This window comes from Scylla paramamosain, chromosome 25 (assembly GCF_035594125.1).
Source record: "Scylla paramamosain isolate STU-SP2022 chromosome 25, ASM3559412v1, whole genome shotgun sequence".
In the NCBI taxonomy this organism is placed as follows: Eukaryota; Metazoa; Arthropoda; class Malacostraca; order Decapoda; family Portunidae; genus Scylla; species Scylla paramamosain.
In genome coordinates, this window is record NC_087175.1 from 8,181,249 (window position 1) to 8,192,036 (window position 10,788).

At 30.7% G+C, this 10,788-nt stretch overlaps 1 protein-coding gene across 1 annotated transcript; it reads right to left on the reverse strand.

Annotated features, from left to right (window-relative positions):
• Positions 1 to 402: 402 nt before the first annotated feature.
• LOC135113438 (uncharacterized) lies at positions 403 to 2,837 on the reverse strand. The gene is made up of 2 exons (XM_064028703.1): positions 2,376 to 2,837; positions 403 to 2,209 (listed from the first exon to the last, which is right to left on the reverse strand). Exons 1-2 carry the CDS (start codon positions 2,677 to 2,679, stop codon positions 861 to 863), a joined length of 1,653 nt encoding a protein of 550 aa, XP_063884773.1. The 5' UTR covers positions 2,680 to 2,837; the 3' UTR covers positions 403 to 860.
• Positions 2,838 to 10,788: the final 7,951 nt, after the last annotated feature.

Sequence of the window (10,788 nt, forward strand, 5' to 3'; positions counted from 1 at the left end):
TAAAAAGTCAAAAGACCCGTTCTTGGAAATGTAGTTTCTTTTCCCAACATAGGGTACTTTGCATACATTTTAGCTTTATTGTACTTAACAATGTGAAACAAACTCAAAATCAACGGTTTTGGTTTTATTTTTCTGTTTCTCCATGTAAAGTAATGTTCATGCGTTTTAGCGTTTTGGTACCTAAGAAGCTCATAAACATTCATAATACTCGTATGTCGTAATGTCATTTCTTTTCCCTTCATAGTGTACTTTGCATTCATTTTGACTATTCTATATGTAACAAGCTAAAAAAAAAAAAAAAAAAAACACTTTAGATACTTGTTTTTGGTAATATTCTCTTTCTCCATCAAGGATGTTTTGCATGCCTTGTAGTGTTTTGTTAGGTAAGTAGCTCAAAAACACTCAAAAGACTCGTTTTTAGTAAGGCTGTTTAGTTTTTCCTATATAAGGTGCTTTCCATGCCTTTTTATCGTTTTGGTGCCTAAAACGCTCATTAACACTTAAAAAGAAATCTTTCTGGAAATGTTTCTTTTCACCATGTAGCGAACTTTGCATGCATTTTTGCATTTTCTAACAATGAAAATTCACTGTACAACAAATTTCAAGGTTAAGAAGAAAACATAGTTCTCATGTGCGTTTTATTATGAAGTTCAGTGTACTGAATTCAAATTTGATAACAAAAATTTCATGCCACTTCACAATTTTTTGTAAATCGCTGTTTTAATAATTATGCAATTAATAGAGATTTCCAAGATTCCATAAATGTATTTTGCTCCCAAAGTCAGATTAAATGTCTTCATTGTATTTATTTAATTAATATATAATGTTTGTTAGCTTTATATAATGTATTAACCTACAATCTAGTATTTACTTCTTCTTTTATAAGACGTCTCAGGCGTGTCACGCTTCAGGTTCCAACAGAAGTCAGCCAGCATAGCAGGGCTCCATTTTCCCTTGTACCTGTTTTCCATTGACGCTATATCTTGATGGAACCTCTCTCCATGTTCATCACTCACATCTGCTGCGTTCTCTGGGAAGAAGGACAGATGAGAATGAAGAAAGTGTATCTTCAGTGACATATTGCATCCGAGATCTTGGTAGCATTTGATTAGCCTCTCCACTTTACGCTCTCGCTGGGACTCTTGGTGCTTTCCCAGAAGCCCTTTGCATACATCTTTGAATGCATGCCAGGCCGCTAGCTCAGGTTCATCCATTGTCGCCTCAAAGTCCTCATCATTTATAAGCTTGCGAATCTGAGGGCCTACAAATATACTCTCTTTAATCTTGGCATCACTAATTTTAGGGAAGATCCCTTTGAGATACTGGAAACATGGCTTGTTATGTTGCAGTGCTTTGGTAAATTGCTTCATTAGGCCTAGTTTTATATGCAGTGGTGGCAAAATGATTTTCTCTTTCTTAACTAGTGGCTCATGAATTACATTATGGCATCCAAGCGTCATAAATTCCCGAGATGGCCATTCTGAGCGTATATAATGTTCTGATCTGGCCCTACTGTACCACTTGCAAAGAAAGCGCATAAATTTGGTGTATCCAGTTTGTAGCCCATTAAGTATGGCTACTACTTTCAAGTCTGCACAAATTAACCACTCATGCTCTTTGTAACTTATGCGGTCTAGAATAAAAGCAAGGTTCTCATATGTCTCTCTTAAAATGACTGAGTAAGCAACTGGAACTGAAGGCATGGTGTTCCCAATGTGCAACAGAACTGCTTTTATGCTGTAAAGGGATCCATCTATGAATAGCCTCCACTCATTGGGTTCATAGGACAGCTCAAGGGCACTGAATAGGCCTCTGATATCATTACAATAAGTCAAGTTGTTTTCCAAAGTGAAGAAATCCTGTAGATTTGCAGAACGCTTCCTAAATACTGTAATTCGAGCTTCTTCATCTAACAGGTGCCATTGTTGCAAACGTGAGGCCAGGAGTTCACTCTGTTGCTTAGTGAGTGTTAGATCACGAACTAGATCATTGAGTTCTGGTTGGGTGATGAGGTGTGGTTTCTTATCAGATTCAAGTTGTGTCGTATACGTTGCATCTTGAGATTCTGAATCGTCTGAGTTGCTCGTGTCATCGCTTGGTAGTTCAGAGGGCGGCTGTGGTACAGGAATATGACTTGAATGTAGAACTGGGCGAATAGCAGACTGAAGATCTGGATACACGATAGATTTCTTGCCTTTTCTGTTGCGACCTGCAGGAAAATAAAATAAAATCAGACTAAAAATGGATACTATTGGTTGTGATCACGTGCAAAAATAGTGGAAGTGCAACTTATTATGTATTTCGATCTTTTTTATTGATACATCTCTTGAAAATATATATATAAAAACAGTAAAAAATAAACACTGAATACCCACCTTTAATATCCGTTAAGCAGAAGTAGCAATCTGTTGAGTGGTCCTTTGGCTCCCTCCAGACCATTGGTACGCCAAACATAAGGCCAGTCCCTTTGCCTTTCACCCAGGCAGAAAGGGAACTTGTACACCTGACACAACATATGTGAGGTGCCCAGCTTTTGTCCTGGTCACCCACTTTACATCCAAAGTACAGCTCATGAAGTTTCTTTACACGTTGAGTCAGCTGTCTCTTGTATTGCCTTAATGTAACTGATCCACATATATAACAAAACTTGTCTAGCGAATTCTTGCATTCTCTAGGCATCTTAACTCTGTATCCTGTTAAGAAAAAAAACACATAGCTATGTGAAAAATTATATAAATGGTAAAAGCAACAAAAAATACCGTTCAGATAGACATTGCGGGCACTGCTATTTACGAAGAACTGGAGGGTCACAGAAAGAAACGGATGTTATATTCGTAATCTACACAAAAAATAACTCTAGAAAAGGATAGTATCATTTCCGTTTTTTTTTTTCATTGTTATACAGTGAAATTACACTGAAAATACCCGGTTTAATGAAATGTCTTTGTTTATCCATATAGAGTGCAATTTATGCGTTTTAGCATTTTGGTACCTAAGGATCTCAAAAACATTTTGGCGTTTTGGTACCTGATAATGTGAAAAACACTCAAAATACACGATTTTTTTTTTTTTTTTTTTGTCTCAACATAGAATATTATTCATACGTATTAGCATTTGGCACCTAGAAAGACGTTTCTCGTAATTTTTTTTTTACGTTTCCTTATACGAAATGCATACCTTGCTTAAATTTTGACATTTTTCTTCGAAACAAGCTAAAAAAAACACCTAAAATCCATGTTTTTTTGGTAACATTATAATGTTTCTCCTTATTTTTTTTTTTGCATGTGTTTCATCGTTTTGGTACGTAAGTAGCTCAAAAGCACAGAAAAGAGACGTCTTTGGTAATGTTCTTTGGTTTGTTATATAGGGCGTTTTCTATGCTTTTTAACATTTTGGTGCATATCACGCTCATAATCACTCGAAAGAAACGTTTCAGGAAATCTTGTTTTCTTTTCTCATATAGGTGTTTTGCATTCATTTTGGCGGTTTGGTATCTAACAATGTAAAATACACTCAAAATAGAGTGGTGTAAGTGCGTTGTAGAATTTGGAAATAAAGAAGATGAAAAAAAAAAAAAAACTCATAATACACGTCTCTAGTAATGTCTTTTCATTTCCCTATATAGGGTACTTTGCATGCATTTTGGCGTTTTCCTACGTAAATCTTATAAAAAAAAAAAAATTCTTGCTTTTGGTCATTTTATTTTGTTTTGGAATAAATTGTGTTTTCCATGGTTTTTACCATTTTGGTACGTAATTATCTTATAAATACGGAAAAGAGACGTTTTTGGTAATATTTTGCATTCCCATATATCGTGATTTCTGTGGTTTTTAATTGTTTAGGTGGATACCATGCTTATAAACATTCAAAATACACGTTTCTGGAAATATCGCTTCCTTTCCCCATATGGGGATAAATGAGTGCATTTTGGCGGTTTGATACTTAATAATGTGAAATATACTCAAAATACACGTTTTTGGTATAGTTCTTCTAATTCTTAATATAAAGTGCTATTCATGTTTTTTTTTTTTTCGTGTTTTTGTACTTGAGAAGATCAAAAGCACTCATAATACACGTCTCCTTTCATTTCTCCATATAGGTAATGTATTTTCCTTGAATTTTCGCATTTTTGTACCTAACAAGCTGAAAAACATCCAAAATACTTGTTTTTAGGTATGTTAACCTTTTCTCCATAAAGATACATTTTGCACGCACTTAGAATTTTTGTTAGGTAAGACGCTGAAAAATACACAGACATGTTCTTCGTAATGCTTTGATTTCCTAGAATGGAGATTTCTATGCTATTTAGCGTTTTGGTATCTAACTGTGAGATACATACAAAATGCACGTTTTATTGGTAATGTTGCTCTATTTCTTCATATAGAGTGCTATTCATGAGATTTCGCGTTTTAGTACCTAATAAGCTCGAGAACATTCATAAAAAAAAAGTTTCTCGTAATGTTTTTTTTTTTTTTTCGTTTCAGCATATAGGTTGCTTTGCATGGGTTTTAGCGTTGTGGGACGTAAGGTGTAAAAAGAAAAAAAAATATAGATAAATAAAAGTCACGTTTTTCGTAATGTTGTTTTTATTCCTAGATAAGGTGATTTCCATGCATTTTAGCGTTCCGGTACGTAGGACGCACAACAACTATAAAAATACACGTTTCTGGGAATGTCATATAATTTCCCCACAGAGGGCGCTTTGCTTGCATTTTGTCATTTTAATACCTAATAATGTGAAAAACACTAAAAATGCAAATGTTTGGGAATGTTGTTCTTTTCTCAATATAGAGTACCATTCATGCGTTTTAGTATTTTGGCTAGAAAAACTCTCATAAAGCAAGTTTATATATATATATATATATATATATATATATATATATATATATATATATATATATATATATATATATATATATATATATATATATATATATATATATATATATATATATTATATGCTTTGTCCGACCGCCGTTTACCGGCTCTTGGTGACCCAAGCTACCGACGGCAGCCAAGACAACCCCTTTGGAGGAGACGACTGGGTAGTGGGCATGGCCAGCACTACTCACACTACTCCCAATCCTGCCTCGGCAGGCTTGTGCCTACGTTTCCAGCGGGCGCCACTAGGAGGCAGGCTTCCCCAGTAACTAAGTCTCAAGGAGGTTTTTCACGTCACTCGGGGAGTCACGGCATGACACCATCTAGGGACCTCCATGAGATATATATATATATATATATATATATATATATATATATATATATATATATATATATATATATATATATATATATATATATATATATATATATATATATATATATATATATATATATATATATATATATATATATATATATATATATATATATATATATATATATATATATATATATATATATATATATATATATATATATATATATATATATATATATATATATATATATATATATATATATATATATATATATATATATATATATATATATATATATATATATATATATATATATATATATATATATATATATATATATATATATATATATATATATATATATATATATATATATATATATATATATATAATTTGCATGCATTTTGACATTTTTGTACGTAACAATCTCAGAGTCAAAATACCTGTTTTTTTTTTTTTGTAATTTTATAATATGTTTTTTTTTTTGTAATAAAAGGTGTTTTGCAAGTGTTTTAGTATTTTGGTACGTATCTGAAAAAGACTCAAAAGTTATGTTTTTGGTAATGTTTTGTTTTTCCATGTAGGGTGCTTTCCATTATTTTTTTTTGTGTATGTTTTCGTTCTTAACATGCATAAAAACAATCAAAAGATAATTTTTTTTTTTTCTGAATATCAGTTGCTTGGCATGCATTTTGACGTTTTGGTACCCAACAATGTGAAAAAACACTCCAATAACTTGTTTTTGTCGATGTTCTATTTTTCCTTATAGAGTGGCATTAACTCATTTTCGCGTTTTGGTACCTAAGAAGCTGAAAAATACTCATAATTCACGTTCCTCGTAATGTCCTTTCCTTTCCTCATATATGGTATTTTGTATACATTTTTGCGTTTTGCTATGTTACCAGCTGAAAAACACGTTTTGGTACCTAACAATGTGAAATACACTCAAAATACATGTTTTTGGTAATTTTGTTCTTCTTTTCCATATATTAATGCGTTTTCACCTTTTGGTACCTAAGAATCTCAGAAACACACATATAGGGTACTTTGCCTGCATTTTCGTGTTTTTCTACATAACCCATTGAAAAACACTCAAAATACTTGCTTTTAGTAATGTCATTATGTTTTTCCATAGAGGATGTTTTGCATATGGTTTAGTGTTTTGGTAGGTAAGAAGTTCAAGATCACCCCAAAAAAAAAACAAAAAAAAAAATAAACACGTTTTTCATGATTTCATGATTTTTATGCTTTTTAGCGTTTTTGGTACTTAAAACGCTCATAAACACTTAAAATACACAATTCCATAAATCTCGATTCTTTCCCCATGTCGTATGCTTTACATGCATTTTGGCGTTTTGACACCTAACAAAGTGAAATATACTCAAAATACACGCTTTTTCATAATGTTCTCTTTCTCCATAAAGCGTGCTATTCATGCTTTTTCGCGTTTTGGTAGCCAAGAAGCTCAAAAACTCTCGTAATACATGTTTCTCGTGATATCTTTTTGTTTCCCCATATAAGGTGCTCTTTATGCACTTTTGCATTTTTCTATGTAACAAGCTCAAAAACTCTGAAAACACTTATCTTTTCGTAATGTTTTAGCGTTTTGATACGTAAGAAGTAAAAAAAAAACACTCACACGTTTTGGATAATATTGTTTTTCATAATCAAATTGAGTGCTTTCCATGCCTTTTAGCTTTTTGGTACCTAACTTACGCAAATACACTCAAGAGAGACTTTTCTTCTTATTTTGAAACTAAAAGACATTTCGAGAAACGTGTATTTTGAGTGTTTTTGAGTTTCTTCGGTACCAAAACGCTAAAAAGCATGAAATGCATTCTATATTGAGAAACAAAATAACTTTAATAAAAAAAAAACGTATTTTTGAGTATATTATGAAAAAATATGTGTTTTAACTGTTTTGAGCTTGTTACGTACCAAATATAATAATAAAGGTGGAAACACCTTTATGAAGAAACAGAAAAACAATACCAAAAATAAGAATTTTGAATGTTTTTCATCTTGTTACTTGCAAAAATGCCAAAATGCACGCAAGTTACCCTATATGGGGAAAGAAAAAGATATTTCGAGAAACGTGTATTATGAGTGTTTTTGAGTTTCTTCGGTACCAAAACGCTTAAAACATAAATTGCACTCTATATTAAGAAACAGAATAACATTATTAAAAACGTTTTTTTTTTTAGTATTTATCACATAATTACGTACCAAAGCGCTAATAAAGCATGCAAAGCACACAATATGGGGAATAAAAAAGAAACGATATTTCCAAAAACATATCTTTTCAGTGTTTATGAGCGTGTAAGGTACGAAAACGCTAAAAGCGGTGGAACGCTCTATGGGGAAACAAAACAACTTTCCAAAAAAGTGTCTTTTGAGTGTTTTTGAGCTATTTATGTACCAAGACGCTCCAATTCATGCAAAACACCTTCATAGAGAAAGAAAATAACATTTAAAAAAAAAGTATTTTATTTTTTTGAGCTTGTTCCGTATAAAAACGACAAAATGCATGCATGTATCTTATGTGGGGAAAGAAAAAGACATTACGATAAATGTGTATTATATGTGTTTTTGAGTTTCTTAGTGACCAAAACGATAAAAGTTATGAATAAGGAGAAAGAGGACAACATTACCAAAAACGTGTATTTTGAGTGTATTTCACATGTAAGGTACCAATACCTCAAAATGTATGTAAAGCATCCTATATGAGGAAATGAAACGAGACTTCCAGTAACTTGTTATTTGTTTATGAGCGTGCTAGGTAATAAAACGGTAAAAACCTTGCAAAGCACCCTATAAAAGAAAAAAAATATTACTAAAAACGTCTCTTTAAAGTGTTTTTGAGTTACATACGTACCAAAACGATAAAAAAAACCCTGCGAAAAAAAAAAAAACTGTATGGAGAAACTGTATAACTTCACCAAAAATGTGTATTTTGAATGTTTTTGTTACGTGGAAAAATGCCAAAATGCATGCACAGTATTCTATATGGGGAAACGAAACGACATTTATCAGAAATGTGTCTTTTGAGTGTTCTGGAGCGTTATAGGCATCAAAACGGTAAAAAGCATGGAAATCACCCCCCTTTTTTTTTTTTTTTTTAGGTGGAATAGAAAACATAACGAAAAACATATCTTTTTTTTTTTCATCTTTTTAACATATTCCGTTCCAAAACCCTAAAACGCATGCAAACACCGTTTATGAAGAAACAGAATAATATAACCAAAAACAAGTGCTGTGAGTGTTTTTGAGCTTGTTATATACAAAAACACCAAAATGCATGCTAAATACCATATATCGGGAAACGAAAAGACATTACATGAAACGTGTTTTTTTTTAGTAATTTGAGCTTCTTAACGTTAAAACGTATAAATTTTCTCTGTATGAAGAAGAAAAACATTACCAAAAACGTGTATTTTTAGTGTTTCACAATGTTAGGTGCCAAAGGACCAAAAGGCAGGTATATATATATATATATATATATATATATATATATATATATATATATATATATATATATATATATATATATATATATATATATATATATATATATATATATATATATATATATATATATATATATATATATATATATATATATATATATATATATATATATATATATATATATATATATATATATATATATATATATATATATATATATATATATATATATATATATATATATATATATATATATATATATATATATATATATATATATATATATATATATATATATATATATATATATATATATATATATATATATATATATATATATATATATATATATATATATATATATATATATATATATATATATATATATATATATATATATATATATATATATATATATATATATATATATACATAATATATAATATATATATATATATATATATATATATATATATATATATATATATAATATATATATATATATAATACATATGTAATATATATATATATATATATATATATATATATATATATATATATATATATATATATATATATATATATATATATATATATATATATATATATATATATATATATATATATACATATATAATATTTCCAGTCTTTTTTTTTCTTTTTCCTATTTAAGGACGAGTTACGCAAAAAAAAAGGAAAAAACATCTAAAGCACCATATATGAAAAAGAAAACAAAATTACCAAAACCGTGCCTTTTGAGTGATTTTGAGCTACTTGCGTACCAAAACGCAAAAAAAACAAAAAAAAAACGTAAAACACGCTTTATCGAGAAACAATAACATTTAAAAAAAGAAAAGTATTTTAAGTGTTTTTGAGCTTCCTAAATACTAAAACACGTAAACCAATAATGACTTGCAATTTATAGTGAAAATCAGAACAAGATTACGAAAAACGTGTATTTTAAGTGTATTTAACATTATTATGTAACAAAACGCCAAAATGACTGCAAAGCCTCATATTTCGGGAAAGAAAACATCACCAGAAACATTTATTTTGAATGTTTATGAGCTTGTTAGGAACAAAAATACTAAAAAGCATTGAAGCAATCAATATAGGGAAACAAAACAACTTCATAAAAAGCGTATGTTTTGAGTGGTTTGAGTTATTTACGTACCAAAAACGCTAAATCTTATGCAAAACACTATTTATGGAAAAAGATAATAACATTGCCAAAAACAAGTATTTTGGGTGTTTTAAGCTTCTCACTTACGAAAACGACAAAAATAATTGATATTACCCTATATGGGGAAACAAAAGAACAATTAGGGGAATTATGTATTATGAGTGTTTTTTGAGCTTCTTAAGTACCGAACCTCGAAAATGCATGAATAGCACTCCATATAGAAACATAACACTATCAAAAACACGTATTTTAAGTATATTTTACATTTTTAGGTACCAAAACAGGAAATGTCAAAACCTTTCAAGATCTAACTCCCCTCGTGATTTCTGGCATCTAGCCAAAAATATCTCCAATAACTTTGCTTCTTCTTCTTTCCCTCCTCTACTTCAACCAGATGGCACCACTGCTATCACATCTATTTCTAAAGCTGAACTCTTTGCTCAAACCTTTGCTAAAAATTCTACCTTGGACGATTCTGGGCTTGTTCCTCCCTCTCCTCCACCCTCTGACTACTTCATGCCACGTATTAAAATTCTTCGTAATGATGTTTTCCATGCCCTCGCTGGCCTAAACCCTCGGAAGGCTTATGGACCTGATGGGGTCCCTCCTATTGTTCTCCGAAACTGTGCCTCTGTGCTTGCACCTTGCCTAGTCAAACTCTTTCAGCTCTGTCTGTCAACATCTACCTTTCCTTCTTGCTGGAAGTTTGCCTACATTCAACCTGTTCCTAAAAAGGGTGACCGCTCTAATCTCTCAAACTACCGTCCTATTGCTTTAATTTCCTGCTTATCTAAAGTTTTTGAATCTATCCTCAACAGGAAGATTCTTAAACATCTATCACTTCACAACCTTCTATCTGATCGCCAATATGGGTTCCGTCAAGGCCGCTCTACTGGTGATCTTCTGGCTTTCCTTACTGAGTCTTGGTCATCCTCT